This window comes from Rhizomucor pusillus (assembly GCF_041956525.1).
Source record: "Rhizomucor pusillus strain CBS 183.67 unplaced genomic scaffold VTP01scaffold_9, whole genome shotgun sequence".
Taxonomy (NCBI): Eukaryota; Fungi; Mucoromycota; class Mucoromycetes; order Mucorales; family Lichtheimiaceae; genus Rhizomucor; species Rhizomucor pusillus.
In genome coordinates, this window is record NW_027192151.1 from 452,891 (window position 1) to 473,201 (window position 20,311).

General features: G+C 44.4%; 5 protein-coding genes across 5 annotated transcripts; 3 read left to right on the plus strand and 2 right to left on the minus strand.

Annotated features, from left to right (window-relative positions):
* Window positions 1–918: 918 nt before the first annotated feature.
* Window positions 919–4,811, plus strand: VTP01DRAFT_10672 (uncharacterized protein; the record flags this gene model as incomplete). Its single annotated transcript, XM_069379060.1, has 20 exons — window positions 919–952; window positions 1,011–1,060; window positions 1,116–1,592; window positions 1,649–1,778; window positions 1,833–1,907; window positions 1,967–2,025; window positions 2,086–2,320; window positions 2,376–2,512; window positions 2,571–2,696; window positions 2,749–2,863; window positions 2,914–2,969; window positions 3,029–3,354; window positions 3,411–3,472; window positions 3,536–3,631; window positions 3,695–3,759; window positions 3,814–3,981; window positions 4,041–4,132; window positions 4,188–4,459; window positions 4,530–4,579; window positions 4,641–4,811. 20 exons carry the CDS (start codon window positions 919–921, stop codon window positions 4,809–4,811), a joined length of 2,796 nt encoding a protein of 931 aa, XP_069239072.1.
* Window positions 4,812–5,385: 574 nt separating this feature from the next.
* Window positions 5,386–6,247, minus strand: VTP01DRAFT_10673 (uncharacterized protein; the record flags this gene model as incomplete). The annotated part of the gene is made up of 2 exons (XM_069379061.1): window positions 5,386–5,672; window positions 5,740–6,247. 2 exons carry the CDS (start codon window positions 6,245–6,247, stop codon window positions 5,386–5,388), a joined length of 795 nt encoding a protein of 264 aa, XP_069239073.1.
* A 3,809-nt stretch (window positions 6,248–10,056) lies between these two features.
* Window positions 10,057–13,483, plus strand: VTP01DRAFT_10674 (uncharacterized protein; the record flags this gene model as incomplete). Its single annotated transcript, XM_069379062.1, has 9 exons — window positions 10,057–10,170; window positions 10,232–10,311; window positions 10,392–10,601; window positions 10,683–10,702; window positions 10,769–11,971; window positions 12,061–12,157; window positions 12,243–12,279; window positions 12,355–12,515; window positions 12,583–13,483. The coding sequence occupies 9 exons, from the start codon at window positions 10,057–10,059 to the stop codon at window positions 13,481–13,483; spliced, it is 2,823 nt and encodes a 940-aa protein (XP_069239074.1).
* Window positions 13,484–14,286: 803 nt separating this feature from the next.
* On the plus strand, window positions 14,287–16,876 carry VTP01DRAFT_10675 (uncharacterized protein; the record flags this gene model as incomplete). Its single annotated transcript, XM_069379063.1, has 7 exons — window positions 14,287–14,591; window positions 14,645–14,969; window positions 15,037–15,132; window positions 15,205–16,066; window positions 16,122–16,244; window positions 16,310–16,701; window positions 16,766–16,876. The coding sequence occupies 7 exons, from the start codon at window positions 14,287–14,289 to the stop codon at window positions 16,874–16,876; spliced, it is 2,214 nt and encodes a 737-aa protein (XP_069239075.1).
* Window positions 16,877–17,347: 471 nt separating this feature from the next.
* VTP01DRAFT_10676 (uncharacterized protein) lies at window positions 17,348–19,965 on the minus strand (the record flags this gene model as incomplete). The annotated part of the gene is made up of 11 exons (XM_069379064.1): window positions 17,348–17,404; window positions 17,468–17,671; window positions 17,744–17,883; window positions 17,944–18,153; window positions 18,218–18,587; window positions 18,642–18,871; window positions 18,934–19,038; window positions 19,105–19,256; window positions 19,317–19,429; window positions 19,485–19,748; window positions 19,813–19,965. The coding sequence occupies 11 exons, from the start codon at window positions 19,963–19,965 to the stop codon at window positions 17,348–17,350; spliced, it is 1,998 nt and encodes a 665-aa protein (XP_069239076.1).
* Between the last annotated feature and the right edge of the window lie 346 nt (window positions 19,966–20,311).

The window sequence follows — 20,311 nt, forward strand, 5'->3', positions numbered from 1 at the left end:
TCTATTGTAGCACGCCGACTTGCAAAGCAGCAGAGAGAGAGTGTGTGTTCTTTTGTTTGCGGTTCTCCAGCTGGTTTTCGTTCGTCTGGCACAAAAACTATGTTGGAGGTTGCAAAATAGTTATGGAACACAAGCCGATTTTGCTTCTCAGAAAGAAAAAAATTGTACGTCTTTGGGGTTTCCAAAGAAGTCTAAGGATTGAAATTTAGATAACTCGCGCAGATCTTGGCATGGCGTATCGTTCGTTCGTTCGCTTCCCAAATATTACAGTGGTGTTCCATCCTTGTCGGGTAAATCTCTTCACGGAATTGCGGCTCCTATGCCTGCGGGTGCCGTCGGGCCGTCGGCTAAGTGTTATTTTCCGGGTTAATAGATGGCGATTGACAGTTCACACTGCTGTCCTATACTTCTGCGTATCTGCCCATTTCAAAATAAAAGCATACAGATCTGCTGCTGTATTTCTCCACTCACAATATAGGCGGTTGATCATGCACATTAATGCGTGCATTGTATTGTTTAATGGCCGTCATATACCATCCTACCACAGATGCACCGTAACTGTAGGTTGACACGTGCAATCCAAGCAAGATGGCAAGGATTTGAGACAACGGTGCAATCAATGATATGATAAAGAGACTATGTTTACGTAAACCTACATACATGTACATGAAAACATTTTCAAAGATAAAGGACAGTCCAAGTATACAGCATAAAGGACTATAACGACTTTAAAACGGGCTTTCCTAAATCAAAGATATACGAGCTTCAGCTGCGATGGCCTTTGAAAATTTGTCCTTTTGTGGTCTGCTGCATGGGCTGGGATTACAGTGCACTGGAGGTGACACGAAGTCGGCGCGCGCGACACGCTGTCAAAATTCTGACCAGCCGGGCGCGATCACCTCCTGCTGCAGTTTCCACATGAGTTCACCCAAAGAATCTACTCCGGACGTTGGTACGCTAAATTGGAACAGAACACTAAAACTACGCCGTCAACTAACTGCTTGCCAAAGACAAGCCTGAGCAACTATCGTTTGTCAAGTTTTACCGATCCTTGGACGAAGTAAGCGAATTTATGCAGGCACCCTAGTGATCTCGATCCCACCGACATGATATAGGCAGAGCAAGGGACGATCCGTCTCTTCGAACGCGACGCTAATCAGAAACGATACTACACTTTTCACGGAGATGATGCTACGTATGTGGCGCAGAACGTGTACAAAACTTTGACAGTCCTGAAATACTGGGGAGGCGATGCAACAACCGGCTTACCCACCGTCAGTCTTTCGAGTGGAGTTGCCGAATCATTCCTTCGAGATGCTCTCTTGACGAAACAATTTCGAATCGAGATATGGACGCCGAAAAAGAACTCGCAACAATGGCAGCTTACTCGAAAAGCATCGCCGGGCAATCTGCAGGATGTGGAAGATCTTCTATTTCTAAACTCCAACATGACAGCTTCGCCTGTAGTTCTCGCTGTAAGATTGGGAACAAGTGGAGATCATAAAATGGTTGGCGTTTCTTTTGCAGACGCCACCATCAAAGAGCTAGGAGTTTCCGAGTTCATCGATAACGAATTATACTCGAACTTTGAGGTCGGTCTTGCTCATCGAATCAACGCTGGATCTCCGTAATGCTTACACCACTCTAGTCGCTCATAATTCAATTGGGAGTCAAAGAATGTCTCATGCCATCGAACGAAGCTGGAAAAGATTACGATGCTATTAAATTAATGAGTATCCTTGACCGCTGCGGGGTCGTTGTCACCGAGCGTCCGAAAGGTTTGTACTCAATAAACAACCGAAAGGTCTGCAGTCATGCTAACTCTTCAATAGCTGATTTTAATCCCAAGAATATTGAACAAGATCTCAATCGTTTGCTGGAAGGTGAAATATCTGTAGCAGCTTTGCGTAAGTACAGATCTGATTTTATTGCTGCAGGGAAGTTGCGCTCACAATTATCACTGTAGCTGCATTCGAGATGAAAAATGCAATGTCTGCCAGCGCTTGTCTTATCAAATATCTTTCCGTACGTACATTGCACTTATCAGCAGGTTGTCATTGCTGAAAATTGACAACATGTGATTAGCTGCTTTCCGATGAAACGAGCTTCAAACAGTACAAGCTGAAACATCACGACCTCTCTCAGTACATGCGTTTGGATGCGTCTGCGCTAACAGCACTCAATCTGATGCCTGGTCCGCAGGATGGCTCACAAAAGACTATGAGCTTATATGGACTTTTAAACAAATGCAAAACTGCGCAAGGAAGTCGGCTATTGATGCAATGGCTCAAACAGCCTCTGCTAAGTATCGAGGAAATAAGTAGGTGCTTGGATACTATGTATCCAGTATTTCAGCACGTTGACTCTACTTTAAGATCGTCGCCAAGATCTCGTAGAAGTGTTTTTCAACGATACAGAACTTCGACAGTCACTGCAAAGCGACCATCTCAAGAGTGTCCCAGATCTGCACAGGCTTGCAAAGCGTTTTCAAAGAGGCATCGCTACGTTACATGTGAGTAATCTTTGCGATCACTGCTGAGAATTTGACACTCAACTCCAGAGTTTTGCAGGATGTCGTCCGTATATATCAAGTAGTTATTCGTTTACCGGTTATGTTGATGTTATTAGAGGAAAAGCGACCTGACGAAGAAGAGAGAGCAACGCTTGTAGATGAAACATACATATCTCCCATCAAGGTACGTTTGTGTAAGATGAACATTATACGCGCCGATATAAATATAGATGTAGGGTTATCACGAGAAACTTTTGAAGTTGCAAGAGCTTGTGGAAACAACTATTGATTTGAAGGCTGTGGAAAATCACGAGTTTCTGATCAAACCCGACTTTGATGAGGATCTACAGGGTAAGCAGTGATGTTACATTATGTTCTACACGTTACTAAGCTGGTGTTAGGTCTGCGACAAAAGATCGACTCGACTAGAGATCTTATGGATCAGGAACATCGAAGGGTAAATTATTCTGAAAAGAGACAATGGGGAATCGTTCCTTATCTTTAATTTCTTTCTAGGTCGGCGATAAATTGCGACTAGATATTGAAAAGAAGCTTAAACTTGAGAAACACAGCGTGTATGGATACTGTTTCCGAGTTGGACGGACAGAAGCCTCGGCTATCCGAAACAAATCCGATTACATCGAATATACTACGCAGAAAGCAGGTACCTACTTTACAACGAATCGCATGAAAGAACTCAGTGCAGCCTGGAACGAACTATGCCATAATTATGAACGGCGCCAAAGTGATCTAGTCAAAGAAGTCATTAACATTGTGGCAACATACTGCCCAGTCCTCGAGTTACTGGGTGGAGTCATCGCACACATGGATGTATTACTAAGGTACGACAGCATCCTTTTCTTTCTGTCCTTTATGATTGTTGACTATTTCAATGCAGCTTTGCACAGGCATCCATTGAGGCACCAGACCAGTATGTGCGACCCACAATGTATGAATGTGGTAAGCAGAGACAGCGTGGACAGCCCCGTAAGCGATGACGCTCAAATATTTCCGTAACGGCAGGAGAAGGCAGCGTTATTCTTCGCGATGCTCGTCATCCGTGCCTAGAAGCACAAGACGATGTCAACTTTATACCCAACGATGTCGAGCTCGAAAAAGGTTACTTACTGCCATATTTTCAAATCTCATGAACAGTCATGTTTATCTATATGCTACTCGTAGATCGATCAGAGTTTCAAATCATTACCGGCCCGAACATGGGCGGAAAATCGACGTACATCAGACAGGTAAATGAAAAAGGAGAAATGTATGAGAATTGACACTTACCACTCTGTGCATAGATTGGCGTTATCGCACTCATGGCGCAAGTCGGATGCTTCGTTCCATGCAGCGAGGCCAGCTTATGCGTCTTCGACTGTATCCTAGCCCGTGTAGGAGCAGGGGATAGCCAGCTCAAGGGTGTCTCGACATTCATGGCCGAAATGTTGGAAACTGCAACTATTCTAAAGGTTTGTTGTACCTTCGATGGTAATCATCCTATGTTTCTCGCTTACAAAATTTTGCATAGACTGCTACGGACAAATCGCTGATTATCATTGATGAACTCGGTCGAGGCACAAGCACATACGATGGTTTTGGTTTAGCATGGGCAATTTCTGAGTATGTAGTCCGTACCGATGTTGTATGCATTCCGACTTCTCACAATTCCTCAAAGGCACATTGCGACGCAAATACGTGCTTTCTGCTTATTCGCCACGCATTTCCACGAGCTTACCACGTTGTCGCAAACTGTACCGCATGTCAGGAATCTAAACGTTGCAGTTCACATCAGCGAAGGAGACAGCAGAGATATTACATTGCTGTACAAAGTTGAGGAAGGTGTCTGTGACCAAAGTTTCGGTATCCATGTTGCAGAGCTTGCTCATTTTCCAGACACCGTGGTAAGATTGGCAAAACGAAAAGCTGCTGAACTGGAAGAATATTCAGGTACCATCATGATAATCCTCAAAAATATCCAATGAATATGATTTATTGATGCAACTCTGTAATCCACTAGATGCTCCAGAGCAAGATCTTTCGAGAAAACATAGCAAAAAAGACGTTGAGGTAACTCTCGTAGCGATCTATTCATTCACGACGCGATGTTGACAGATGCACGATTGAAAAGGATGGAACTAAGCTAGTCAAGAAGATGATCCAAGAGATAGCACAAAAGACTGGAGGAGGGGATAATCCAGATCCGCAAGCGATGCTGGCATCGATACGTGATATTCGCGAACGATACAAGACAGAGCTGCAACAGAATGCTTATCTCACAGAACTTCTACAAATGCAATAAATTGTACGTTAACATGGGAGATCAAGAGTCAGCTTATACAATCGAATCAGCGCATCTGGCAGCTGATGATGTAAATTCGCGTGGTTTTCCCTTTGCTTTACCATGCGCATCACCGTCATTCTACAAAACACGTTTTACTCTGATACGCTCAAACTGAGCAACTGAAGAATTTGCAAGGAATGTGATGCGAAATAGTGCGTTGCTAACGGCAGGATATCATTTGCTTCCAGACGGCAATTGGAATATCATCGCGGGAAAACCAGTTCTGTATACAAAGGAATGATACATGATGCTTTGGAAGGATACGATACGGAGAGAGACAGAGAGAGAGGTGGGGGAATATCTTTTTAAATAAAGTGTATGGGGGATATTATGAACAGGGATATATATAATATATATACTTGAGCGAGGCAGACCGGATAAAGAAGGCGGCCGTGCGTGCGTGCTTGCGTGTGTGCGAGAGAGTGCGTAAAAATGTATGTGTGTGATATGTATATATAACGAGATGTAATATAGGTATAACTTGAGTGAAACTTTTTTCCTTTGATTTTCAGCCTTGTCATCCGACACCCTTTCAAGACATGTTGATCAGAAGCGGTGTTGTCTCCTCACGGTGGTATTGCATTTCCTCGCCGGAGGAAAAGGAGGAGGACGAAGGAGTATAGCTGGTATTGCGATGGCGACGTCGGGACCTACGCCGCCGTGCTCCGAGAATGATAAAGAAAGATGCGCAAAAGAGGATAAACGAGAACACGGTGACGATAAGGTAGTTGACCCAAAGGATCAAAACAGAGATCATTGTCGACTTGCGCACGGTCCCTGGGAGGATGGGTGCATCCTTGAAGAACAGCAAGTGTGTGCCTGAGATTTTTTAGTCAGCGAAACCTGCATTGTCTTCTGCAAACATATAAATTCTCTTGTTTCTTACCAAAAAGAGCCCAACCGATTTGCCCCACAAATACAAGGGCGCCCACGCGGCTCGTCCACAAACTCGTTGCGGGTTTGTCCTGATGTGATTCTAGGTCGCTACCAGCCTTTGAAGGTCCAGCAGAGCTGGTTGTTTGAGGAGGTGCCGTGGCAGCAGCTGTTGCTGTGCTGCGTTGCGACCCAGGCAGTCGTCGTGTAGAGGAGCGATGCACTCCCTGCCGAAAGCATGTAGCCAGTACGAGGATTACGACAATCAGCGAGGAGACGATTGAGCCTGCCAGAAAGACAGAGTAAACGGTGGCCGTCGGTGAAAGTGTCCACCAGTCCTCCTTGTTGTTCTTGTCCAGCTCGTATTTTAACAGCTCCGTCAGGGCGTTGACGGTAATAAAGATATTGTATAGATTCACAGGTAGGAGAGACACCAGCGATAACACTAGGCCCACAATGCCTAGGAACCCAAGCGAGAGGCCAACTGTCTTGGAGATAAATCTGCGCTTGTTATTCGCCATAAAGAAAGGAGGGAAAAGAAAAAAAAAAGTGGAAGAGAAAACGAAAGGCGATATCCACCAGCTTTTTGATTCAAAGCCCGGTAACACAGCATGGTCCTTGCGGGCCCTTGTTCTCAACAAAGATGACGATGACGCTTTATAGGTAGTGGGGATGTGTATATATTAGCATCATCGTCAACGCTTTCCTATGACTCCCTTTTTCCGTGGGAAACAATTCTACGACCACGCCTTCATTGGGCCTCCTACGTTGCCCCCCTCTCCATGGATCCGGCGCTGCAGCAGCTCCGGCTCGCACACCGCGCTCTCGCGGACCTCACGCGGTATAGATATGTAGCTTTTTAGTTGAGCGGGATCTACGTCTATATACTGCTAGCTGCTTGACGTTGCCGTTTCTGTCCCTAGACTACAACTCAACTTTTTTCTTATCATCCGACAGACAAACAAACAATGCATCTTGTATTACCTCTACGTCACACTACGTGTTGGCTGGTGATTACAAAGTGGAGGAGAGGCCGCTGTGGGGGATTTGACAAGTGCATACATCCGTTGGTAGAAGGGGCGTCAACAAACGACGACGATAGAAAATTTCAGCCACGCTGGGTGACACCTGAATATCTCCTCCCTTTCCGGTTCGTTATATTCTTACGACAGTTGAGGGGCCGTGGAGAATGCGGTAGCTCCGCCGAACTTGTACAGCATGTAATTTGTCTGGCTATGGTATTTATTGACATGAAAAGGGACATGTTCGCAGTGTCTCACGTCACATGTGATGTTTGGGTCTGTACACTTTGCTCTTTTAAGGGAATTCAATGCGACCTCCTCTTCTTTACTCCTTCTGTGAAATGAAATCAACGTGGACAAGAAAAAAACACGCCATGATAACATCTGTTGGCAAAGCAGCCCGCAGCAGCGAATCGTTCAGAGTTAAGAATTCCGGTCTTACGAGAAAGGTAGAACAACGACGAGATGGTGTGACAGGCACGACGCAAGGTACGTGTCTGTACCAGGAAGGTCTTGCAGAAACATTCAGGTATCAAATCCGTTCACTGCGGCCTGTGCACCCACCAGTTGTAAACAATTTTCTGCTCGTTCACCTCGGCTTTATGCCGGATGTGCTATCTATATAGAATCACTGTGTTAAGCATCATGCTGTCAACAATAACGAGACAGTAGTGTCTACTGTTCATAACCTTCCGAGAAACGAAATAGTTCCAAATCTGCGCCAAAACAGATTCTGATGGAGCGTTTTTTGTGCTACACCTGCGTGACTGATAGAAGACCAAAGGCGACCATCGATGAGCATCTACTGCTAAAGTTTGCATACCGGATCATCAAATGGAAAAATTTGCTTCAAATATAACCAACTATACCCGTTACTGCCCGTTGCAGACAAATCTTCTCTCGTCTCCTATTTGAACAGTGGCAGCAGATTCTTCAATTGAATTTTGCAAAGCTATTTAGTAAGAGTAGGTATAAGCAGTTAGACTTTAGCCAAGTACTCTTTTTCGCGTATTCGAGTCACAGAGTACTACCTACAAAGGAGACCATTTATACATACTTTTTGGGCTCAGCAACAAAGAAAGCTCGAGCGCGTAAAAGCATAACGCAAGTTTGACAACGCTCCCTCTGCTTCTCCAGGAACGATCCACTAGAAGCTCAGCAATCACCGGTTCAAACTCATATTCGAGCAGCAAGATCGCCTTACATAGTTTGAGCACCAGGGATCTCTAATCGGTTGCTACACCATATAAAAGGGCCTATAAGCTCCAGCTAGGGAAACTTCAGCAGGAACCAGCTACTTATCGCATGCTTTCAATGATAAAAAGTCCTGTACATCCATCAGAGAATCCTCCTGCATCTGCAAGGTAGGCGAGACATAGACGACATGTTATTATCTTCATGAATTGCCATTGATGGAAGAACCCCGACGCAAGTGACGAAGATTTATCCTTCTTGGATGATCATTGTGTATATTGTGGGTATGTTCGCGGTAAAACCAAATCGATGAAGGATGTACATTCCAAAACGAATTGTACAAATCCAATTATTCTACATACAGTGGAACCTGTTCTATTCCCTTTAATTTTCAAGGCTGACGAGCTATGGAAGACAAGTAACAAGGAAAATCAGCAGTTAACTGCAAACCAGCAATATGGTAACATAACGTACGAATATGAAAATACAAATCTTCAGGCATCATCAAGACTTGATTTAGGCTATCTGTCACAAGTTCAAGAGATGGAAGCGATCATGAAAATTGGTAGTAACACAATTGGAGACGTAGCATCACCAACCAAGAAAGTTGCTACTGTTATATCTACAATAAAATCATAGCCCACCGCACACGGCTCGGCTTGTTAATGTATATAGTCTTCTTCAAAGCAAAAAGGTGTTGCCCAAAGTATTTTTCTGTGGTGATTGTACTTTACATGGATATACTGGAACGCATTTATACGGAGCAACCTGCGTAAACCAATGACAACCGTGAAAGACCTTGTTTTTCAGGCTGTCACTGGTTAACAATCGGTTATCTCTCGTTCCAACCGGTCATTACCTGAAACCTGCCGGAATTTCACAAGAAATTTTTTGCGGTGTCTTTCACTCGATAACTTTCAAAAGAAACCGTTCCACCGTCTTACCTTTACTTAGCAGTGGATCCATAGTAACACCGCTCCCGTTAACTTTCGAGCTCACTACAGAAGATCGTTTACATAAAATCTATTTAGAGCGCGCCGCTAGACAGACTTTTTGGGCTCAGCCTGACGGAGAGGACCGAAAGATGGATAATTAGGGAGGGTTTCAGATCAATAAGAAATAGGGAAATGGATATCATATCTCTGCAGTGAAGAAGGGAGACTAAGTATCCCAAAGCGGAGAAAGTTGTCAACTGCTTATGTAAACTTGGCACACCTCTCCGTTTCGCATCAAGATGGTAAAAATCATATGCTAGATGTGTCTTGTGCCGAAGTTTGTGACAGACGAATATAAGTGCTACGTCACATTTGACAGCTGGAGGGAGCAAAACTTCCCTTCCACGACCAATAATAGGTGATGACGTTCGTTCTCAGGGCAGACAATGACTGATATAGCTTTTGATACGTAGCAGACGGGTGAATGCGTGCGCAGCAGGATTTAGACATGGCTCCGATTTGTTACTGTCTGTGTGCACGCGCTAGTTTGCTGCCCCGATACGCCGCTCGGCCGGTAAAGCAAGACAGTAGCAGCAAAATGCGTCGACAGGGTCACCCTGCCACATTTGGGCGGCATGAATAGGGAGGTAAACGACGTGGCCACCGCCATCTTGAGCGTGTAAGCTATTGCAGCGTTAGTTTGTATCATGCATGCACTAACTTTCCTCCTCCTGAAAGGTACGAAAAAAAAAAGATGACGGAATTTAACTAAACACTGCAGACAGTTCCACCCACAACTCTACTCCACACCGCGTAGATTTAGCTACGATATGACGCCATTATTAGTGGGCTGGCTGGTGGGTTTCAATGGCTACAACAATGACTTGTTCCTCACGAAACACGTCTAATCCCTTTGTGAGATGCACAATATGAAATGAAATCGACTTCTCCGCTTTACTGCATCAAATCAGAACGCCTGAACTTTTGGGCGTACGTTACACTCACGTCCAAAATTGTTATATTTTTTTAACAAACCTAACTTGACCCATTGTCCTTTAGCACTCCTTCCTTTTCCTTTTCTTCTTCTTCTGCATTTTTGTTTTACTATCGCCAACTGGACGATCTGTTCCTCTACACGCACCACACATATATACATAATAGTCGTTCGTTCTAATCACCATGGATACGCTACACGAGCTGGATCAGTTCATGAAATCTGATAGCAAAATGTCATTGGATGGCATGGCTACCACGCTTGGCATCAATTTCGCTATCACATTCGGCATCTTTCTTGTGTTTATTATCTTGCGACCGAACCATACACGTAAGATATACATGTGCAGCAACGCCACAGCGCTCTTGCAGAATATTCATGTTCCGTCCCTTGATGCCTGAAGTGGTCTACGCTCCGAGATATAAATACGCTACCAAGACGTAAGCTTGCTTTCTCACTCGATAGAGAGCGCGTGTTTCGTTCGATGTTTAGAGCTAAAATATGGACTCCCGACAATCAGAACACAGCCGCCTCCTATATCACATGGAATTTTTTCATGGTGTAAGCCTGTGATCAAGGCAGAGGAAGAGCAATTGTTGCCCATGATCGGATACGACGCAATCGTTTTCATACGCTTCATGCGGATGCTTCGCCGGTTGCTGTATTGGATGACTGCAATCGGTATATGCATACTTATACCGATCAACATTGTTGCTACATCAAAGACTGGGTAAGGAGAACTGCTCATAAAATTGAAATCATTGTCTCGCTGCTTATGGAACAATTTAGCGCTTACACTAGAACGTTTTAGGGAATGGCCACCTAATCCTGGTATATACTGCCCTTTTTAAAATGTACTCTAATGGATTGTGTTAGTGACAAGAATTAACACTGCAGGCGTCGACTTTTTGTCGATATCCACGATCAATTACTATGACGGCAAGTTTCACTCGGACGGAAATCTTCAATGGTACTGGGCGCATAGTGTCGGCACATGGCTGTTTTCGCTGCTGATTTACCGTGCCTTACATATCAACTATCGCTCGTATGTCCAGTTGCGGCAGCATTATTTCGAAAGCATAGAGTATCAGCGATCCATGCATTCACGAACGCTGCTGATCCTCAACGTGCCTACCAGTCTTCAATCAGACGAAGCGTTGGCGGACTGGGTATCAAAGCTCAAGCTGAAGCACGATCCTGAGCAAGTGTGTATTGGACGACGAAACAACCAGCTTGCGAGATACGTAGATGAGCACGAGCAAGCTGTGCGAAAATTGGAAATTTTGCTATCCAGCCATCTCCAAGGTGATCAACTCGTAAAGGGTAAGAGACCCTTGATCAGAATCGGTGGACGGTTCTTTGGCATGTGTGGAGGACGAAAAGTGGATGCGATCGAGTATTACACCGAACGCGTCCAAAGCCTAACCGAAAAAATAACAAACCTGCGGTCCAACATAATGTCCAACAAACCGACCAATTATGGCTGGATGAGTTTCGCGCATGCATCGCAGGCACACGCAGTAGCAAAAGATCTACGCTTCAAACAAGCACTGCTGCTGAATACGATTGACATTGATTTGGCACCGCAACCAAAGGATATCATATGGACCAACCTATCGATGAATCAACATGTTCGAAGAAGCAAACGACTCGTTGGAAGTGTCCTATTTTACGGCTTTGTATTCCTTTTCTTTATCCCGTCCAGTCTCGTATCCGCATCCAGCAACGTTAAATCAATCCTCCGCATCTTTCCAAACGGAGATGTGTTTATTAAACAGCATCGCACGTTTGTTTCGCTTCTCAGCTCCTACTTTGCGCCGGTCGTCATGGCACTTTTCTTTTTTATCCTGCCCAAGGTGCTGCGCATATTGTCTCAGCAGCAAGGTTACTTGACCCAATCTAGTTTGGATCGTCAGGTGCTATCCAAGCTGTACATCTTCTTCATCGTCAATCACTTGCTTGTTTTCACAATCTCGTCAACGCTCCTCGGCATGTATTCTCAGATTTCTGCAGCCGTCGACGGTACCGAGGCATTGACTGCAGCCGCTTTTTTCTCGACCATGGCGGACAATTTGACTCAAGTGGCAAAGAACATTTGTGGTACGTCTTTACCGTTGCAACAGCAGCGTAGGGGTTGAAAGGGAAAAGAAATAGGATCAGGTTTATACTAAACTCACTGGTTACATTAGATGTCTCCACCTTCTGGGTGAACTATGTATCCTTGAAAGGGCTGGGTGTGATCATGGACTTGGCTCAAGTGTTTGCTTTGATATCAATCACGCTAAGGTGAGGATAATAAATCCGAGAGACAAAAATAGGCAAAAGAGAGAAAGCAAAAGGAGCAGTGCTAACAAAATAACTACGCGTTTAGAAAATTCTTTACGAGACCCAGTCCTCGACAGTTACAAGTATGTAAACATTCAGTACACATGGAAAAAAAGAAAGTGTCACGGAGAGAGAGATTGATCGCATTTCTTATGTAGGAGTTTACACGGCCCTCACCCTTCGATTATTCGTTATTTTACAACGTGCTCATATTTTTCTTCACGATCGGACTTGTTTACTCTGTTATTGCGCCACTAGTGCTACCATTCACCCTTATTTACTTTATGCTTGCAACTATGGTGTTCCGGTACCTGCTAATGTAAGTCATGTAAACACACCTATGACACAATCATATTTCGCCTAACTCACTTTGTTTCGATCTTCAGGTACGTGTACGTGACGAACGTGGAAACAGGCGGTCAGATCTGGCGCGTGCTAGTGAACCGCCTTCTATTTTCGACTATATTGTTTCAAATTGTTATGATACTGGTCCTAAACCTTAAAGGAGCCACAGGGCCGGCTTACTCTATGATTCCGCTCCCGATTTTCACAGCCGCCTTCAAACTCTACTGCAAGAGAAGGTTCGATCCTCACGTGTACTACTATACTGTTGATAATCGTCGCCTCGAGCCAGCGATGCATCACTCATCATCACAACAAAAACAATATCGCCAACAGAACCTCGGTGTTCGTTTCGGTGAACCTGCTTTCCTAAGCGAGCTGCCAATTCCTATGGTTCACGAACGTGTCAAGCACCTGCTACCTCGCTTGTACGGCCAGTCCAAGAGCACAAAGTCCATAACAAAGACATCCAAAGGCCGTCTTACACGGAAGAAGACTGTGAAACGATTGTCTGTGATCAAATTCAAGGGTGACCATGAATTGCAGTTCCAAAGCGTTGGTGAGAACGAGTTAGATCTGGATGAATCTACCGAAGGTGTCAAGGGCCTGTACAAATTCGATGAAGACGATGCATCCTCCACTGTTGTGGAAGCCACAGCAGCGTCAACATCACCAGCCTCACTGCACCCGCAGGAAGTTCCCCTTTTGCCACCTTCGTCACATCCGCGCTCGTCAAAGAAAAGCGTAACAGACAAATACGCGCCAACAAGGCCGCTTATTGGCCACCACGACGACGACGAAGACGAGGAAACAGATCTTGAATGGTATGCTGGCGGCCGAAGGCTAGAAGATTCCACCAATGTGATAGAGATGGCGCATATCTACCGTGATCGACAATTAGAGCGCGGTCCAGGAGATATGTACCAATCACGAGGATACAAATAGACACAAAGCAAGCCAAAACACCAAACAAGGCACCCTCAAACACCTTCTATTCAGAAAACTTGGAGATCTTCCAAAAAGAAAAAAAAATAATCGACTTGAGCGAACAAGAGGGGTTATTGCAAGAGGAACAAGGAAAAAAATTGTATATAAAAACTACCGCTTACCTAAATGCAACCACTTTTACATTTCATATCACATCATCCTCGTTTGTCCTCTCTATCTTTCACTCTCGTCTTGTCTTTTTCTTTCTCCTCTTTTCCAGAATGTAAAATACAACCTCCCTCTTTATATACCCTGTATTACTACTACTCACGGCTGGGACAAAATGGTAATTGATCTTAACATGCTGTATTATACCTTTTTTTTCTATTTTACCTTTGATGTCATTAACTAACATTGTCTTTAAGGTGGCTGGAACGCTGTACATTTGATGTAAATTATATTTCTCTGTACACTCTCGCCTCAACCTTTCAAAATGGCTGCTGCATTTTTCCTATTCGGTTACGAGGATACAACTTTCCACACACCACACAGTATCGCTGTTTTTACATACACTCATTCAAGCTTATCCTTCTACGGCTATTAACTAGCTCGCTTACACTCCTTCTTGACCTGATTATATGTTTCCCTGTTTTTTTTTTCATTTTTTGTCTGTATGGAATCACAACAGTAAATCTAGTTTAAGCAAGCACCCAATTAATTTTTGTGGCTCAAACTCATCGTTCCGCAGATCAAGAAATAACTGCGAGAGCGGAGAGGGACTGTCCTTTGCTTTTTCCTGCACAATTTTCCTGTGTGTGCTCATGAGCAAGGAAAATCCGTACCTGGCACACTTGCCACCTTCTCAGCGCAAGATCAACGGCGGCGACGATGCCGATCCGTTCAAAGGAATGGTTCCTAGAAAGACGACTGCAGAGCAGGCTGAGAAGCTGGAAAATGGCAAGCTCAACCCGTTCACGAACAAGCCCTATTCAGCAAAGTACCAGCAGATCTTGGAGGGCCGTCGAAAGTTGCCGGTTCATGCACAACGCTCCGAGTTCCTAGATATGGTCCACAAGAGCCAGTTTGTTGTCTTGGTTGGTGAGACAGGGTCTGGCAAAACCACGCAGTACGTATTGGGGATCATTGTCGTAACGCGGCACTGACTGACGATCGCGTTAGGATTCCGCAGTTCCTGGTATACGACGAATTGCCTCACTTGAGGGGCAAGCAGATCGCTTGTACTCAACCTCGTCGTGTCGCAGCCATGTCTGTTGCGCAGCGTGTGGCCGATGAAATGGATGTTCAGCTCGGTGAAGAAGTCGGTTACAGCATTCGTTTCGAAGACAACACCGGCCCGAAAACTTTCCTAAAGTACATGACTGATGGTATGCTTCTGCGTGAAGCCATGACTGATCCAAAATTGTCCCGGTACTCGGCTGTCATCCTTGACGAAGCTCACGAACGTACATTGAACACTGATATTTTGATGGGTCTTTTGAAGGAGGTTTGTCTTGCCGCAGTAGGGAACACTTTTTTGCATTATATATGCTAAATGCGTGAAAATTTGCTAGATCTGTCGTTCGCGAAAGGACTTGCAGGTCATTGTCATGTCTGCCACATTGGACGCTGGTAAATTCCAAAAGTATTTTGACAATGCACCTCTTTTGGTAAGTTTATCAAGGAAATGGTAACAAATTGAACATTGAATTTACATATTTCTTCGCTGGGTCATTCTTTAGACTGTTCCTGGCCGAACATTCCCTGTCGAAATCTATTATACACCTGAACCAGAAAGGGATTATTTGGAGGCTGCAATTCGAACTGTGTTGCAGATTCACCTGAGCGAGCCAGAAGGCGATATCCTAGTCTTTTTGACCGGTGAAGAGGAAATTGAGCAAGCATGCAAAAAGATCAAAGCCGAAAGTGATCAGCAATATTTGCAGACTGGATGCGGTCCTCTCAAAGTAGTCCCGCTCTACTCGACATTGCCTCCATCTGCTCAGCAACGGATCTTCGATCCTGCACCGCCACCACGCAAACCTGGAGGTCTTCCCGGACGCAAAGTTGTCGTATCTACAAACATTGCTGAAACATCTTTGACAATTGATGGTATTGTATATGTCATCGATCCTGGTTTCGCCAAGCAAAAGGTCTACAACCCACGTATCCGAGTCGAATCCTTGCTCGTATCTCCAATCTCCAAGGCCAGTGCTCAGCAGCGTGCCGGTCGTGCTGGTCGTACACGGCCAGGCAAAGCCTTCCGATTATACACTGAGGCTGCATTCAACAAGGAGTTGATCGAACAAACTTATCCTGAAATCCTGAGAAGCAATCTTGGCACTGTTGTGTTGCAATTGAAGAAGCTCGGTATCGATGATCTTGTCCACTTTGACTTTATGGATCCTCCGGCACCTGAGACCTTGATGCGTGCTCTTGAACTCCTCAACTATTTGGGTGCTTTGGATGATGATGGTGAGCTGACCCCAACGGGTGAGCTCATGTCTGCGTTCCCTCTGGATCCACAACTTTGCAAAATGCTCATTGAAAGTCCCAAATACCGGTGTTCCAATGAAATCCTCTCCATCGCTGCATTGCTGTCTGGTAAGAAGCAATAGAAGATTTATGCAAATACATGATAACTTACGAAGATGTTTAGTGCCCCAAATTTTCATGCGTCCCAACGAAGCTCGCAAGGCAGCTGATGAAGCAAAGGCCCAGTTTATTCACGCTGATGGTGACCATTTGACTCTCTTGAACGCTTACCACGCATACAAAATTAGTAAGTCATCCCCGTGTCTCTATGCTCTGAAGAAATGGTCTGACTGATAACTTTTTTCTGTATAGATAACGAGGATGGCAACTGGTGTTGGGAAAACTTCTTAAACCATAGATCTCTCAAGTCTGCAGACAATGTACGCCAGCAGCTTAAACGTACCATGGAAACACACGATATTGATCTGCTATCGACACCTTTCGAAGACAAGGCTTACTTTACCAACATCCGCAAAGCGTTGGCCAGTGGATTTTTCATGCAAGTTGCCCATTTGGAGCGCACAGGTCACTACGTGACAGTCAAGGATAATCAAGTCGTGCAGTTGCATCCTTCCTCTGGTCTTGATCACAAGCCCGAGTGGGTTGTATATCATGAATTTGTGTTGACATCCCGTAACTATATCCGTACCTGCACTGAAGTCAAGGCAGAGTGGCTACTTGATATATCACCTTCATACTACAATGTAAGTGTTTTTCGCCAGAAATCGAGTCTACTTCCAAGAAGCTCACGCAATCCATTTGTAATAGATGTCCAACTTCCCTCAATCATCAGCAAAACGCGTTTTGGAGAAGCTCATCAGCCGTCGGGCCAGAGTAGCGAACGAAGACGAGAGAAAATCTAAAAAGAGAAAGAGTTAAAGCGTTGCATGATTATGTTTTCCTTTCTTCATACAAGCAATCCATTTATTTTCAGAACAAAGCATTGTCCTTTTTGTCAATTATAATGTCATATAGAAACACTCTGGAACGGTCCAAATCTCCAAATAGACCAAGTGATTGCCATGCATGAGTGTAAAGCAGTCTTGTCTCCATGGATTTGTCGCGATTATGTGTTACAAGATGATGTTTACAATGCTCATGTTGGAGTGTCCTTTTGTTCCGTGTGTATATTTAACAATAAATTTTGTATTCAAACTTGGTGACTATATTCATTCATATGTTGCTCTGAAGACAAATTTCTGGTATAGGAAAGTTGATCATGCAAAGTGGAGTAGGGTTTAGATTGGTTTCATGTCTCAAATATGCTAAAAAACAAAAAGAAAGCAAAAAATAAAAAATTCAAAGAATGGAGGCTATGTACTAGGTGCAAGATATGGAATAAGTAGGGTATCAGCATACTGGAAGATACGACCTGCAGACAGGGCATTCGAGTTTGATTCGCATCCACTGGAATAGAGAGATTAGTAAAACAAGAATTTGGATGATTTCTATATTATTGAACCAGCATACCTGTTCGAGGCAATCAGTGTGGAAAAGATGCTGACATGGCGTCAGCATATACTGGGCGCGGTTAAGCATATTGAGACCGGGTGGACCGGTGCTGGAAGTATCAACCGGCAGCATGCAAATAGCACAATCCCGTGGGTTGCCCTGTCCTGTCTCTTCGTCGTCTCTTGATAGGATGGGATGATAATTATAAGTTTGCGGGAGATACTGAAAAAAAAAAGAAAAAATTGAAGATTAGCAAGATGACCAGCGTACAAGAAAAGTTGAGGAAAAAGGTACCTTTTCTGGAATAAAGAAACGGGGACCCAATCTATCCTGGAGTAACAATATGAACGCTTGCAGTACCACGTAGCCTACGAGCACCCACACCCAAGGAGACTGCTCGTGTGATATCAGATTATGGGGACAACCATAAAAGTCTAAAAAAAAAGCCAATAGTAAGTAACAGGTTTAACGAGACGAACGAGCGCCATCCTTACAAAGCGGTATAGCAAGCCTTGTAAAAGTCATTCCCAGAATATACCGTCGACTTAGTGGTCTCCTGCAACCTCGCATAACGTTTCGTACTATTTGCGGTATCCAGAACGAATAGAATGCAAATCCTAGAATGCCGATAATAACATTTTGTACGAATGCCGATCTCGTTGTCGTTTGGTAGAAAAGAAACAAGCCGATGAGTAGCAAGGCATCTATGACAGCGAAAATGTTAGATGCAAATTGGACAGGTCGAAGCTTTTCAATGGGATTTCTTACATAGTCTATAATACAGAAGACCAAAATCGGGCGGTGCATCGCTCGTCGTAGCTACCGCTGGCCTGGGCGGGTTGGCAAGAGGCAGAATTGTGCGTTGCTGCTGTTGCTGTTGTTGCTGCTGCTGCTGTCCTTGTTGATTGGCATTGTTGGTGGTCGCAGGCCTTGAAGACTCTGGTCTCTGTATGCGCCAAATGACCAGCAGATAACGCATGCTAAACACCGAGACGAGCACGAAACTGAAGAAAGCACCTGCAGAGAATGGACGGAAAACAGGTTCAACGACTACTCCTGTCGTAAGATGTAAGAGTGATAGATAACCATCCATCATGGCCTGCATGACGATGGTCCAGGACGACACGTTTGACACACTCTAACAACAAACAAGTTTAGTATGTGCAAAACATCGACGTGCGAACAAACTTACCGACGGCGTGGGTGTGTATTCCATTTGACTTATCAATGAAAGTATTTGTATAATTGCAAGTATGCATGCAAACGCTGCGTAAGTTACAGCTTTGCTGTAGTATTTTTCGATCTTGATGCCTGGCGCATCCTCGTACGATAATGATAATCCGCAGTTTGGTGAATACATGACGTTCGCCATTGACAGCGGAGGCGGTTTGATTGTGCTTATTCCCTGAGGATTCTCGAGTTCTTTGCGCTCGCGTTAGAATTGAGAAAGCTTCATGATACAGAATTAAACAATAGATGATTACCCTTTTCGTACTCGAGCAGTTGCACCAGCTTGACATCCTTTGGAACTGGAGACAGCTGAGCAAAAATTTGGAATGCGCAACTGTACTCGACGGATAATGGATGCTCTGCATTTGCTTTCCATCTGAGCATCGTGATGTCCTTCAACATTGATACCTTTAAATGCAATTTACCATGATCATCAATATATTGTCCACCACTCGCAGCCAGCTGTTTTAAATCATCCATTTGCTTATCGATTTGCTCGTACAGGACGTTCCTTGCTTGTATCATCGTCTCGTTATCGGGAAGCATATGGAGAAGCTCTTCAGATGGATATATTGCTCTGCAAAAGCTCCGTTTGAGTAAATAAGTCAAGGAGGTAAATGCTCATACATTTACTCACCGGTTAGGAACGCCAATGAGATACAAAGCGCCCTTATCGAGGATATGGATGCCTTCTGCCAGCAGCAAAGCTCCGTAATCACTTTTCTCGGCATCTTTCAATCGCATGTGAGCCTATATGAAACGTTATACATCGTGTATGTGTATGAATTGGGTACTAGGAATTTACCTCTACGTAATGTATGTTTTCATCCTTTGTTGCCATCGAGTTTATATTTAACGTGAACGAACCACCGTCGTCAAATCGAAAACTTCCTCGGGCTTCATCTTGCAAAGTGCGGTTGTTGGCAGTCTCATCATCAGAGAGTACAGTTACATTTTGACTCTTCCAGTTGCCTCGAAATACGCCGGTGATATTGTGGTAATAATGCGCGCTGGATCTCGCTATGCTGTCGAGTTCCTGCAACTGTGTTTCTACTTCTGGCGGTCTAGGCTGGTCGCAAAGGACGCTGTCAGCTGTCAGTTTTTTGCATACCGTCAAGAGCATTGCTTCTTACGTGAGTAATGTTTACGCCAAAAGTGACATTTCCTAATAGTTCCTTTTCGTGCTCCAAGGACTCTAGCAGACCGTCAATCGTGGGTTTTCCTCTTCGACTTGCTTCATCGTCAGAAAAGTTGAGAAATAGCAGCGAGAAAAGGAATAGAAGCATATAAAAGCTGGAACGATTCATCGCCTGTCTCTGTAGCAGTGTTGCATTTTCCCTATCCATTCTGCTACAACGGTGAAGCGAGAGGCCGAACACTTGGCGTCCCCTTTTGGAAGGAGGAATTCAGCATGTCCGACGACGATGAGAAAGCGTAGCACTTGTCAATCGATGATTAACTGCGAGGAACTCGTTCCACTGCTTTCCCTTCTATCGTTGTATAACGCGCAGTATCAATCAATAGAATCACTTATATTTATTAATAACAAGTAGAAATAGTGCTTTAGTGAAGATTAGAAGGATATTTACGACAGATGGCATGGAAAGAACAACATTTCTGACTTGTGTGAAA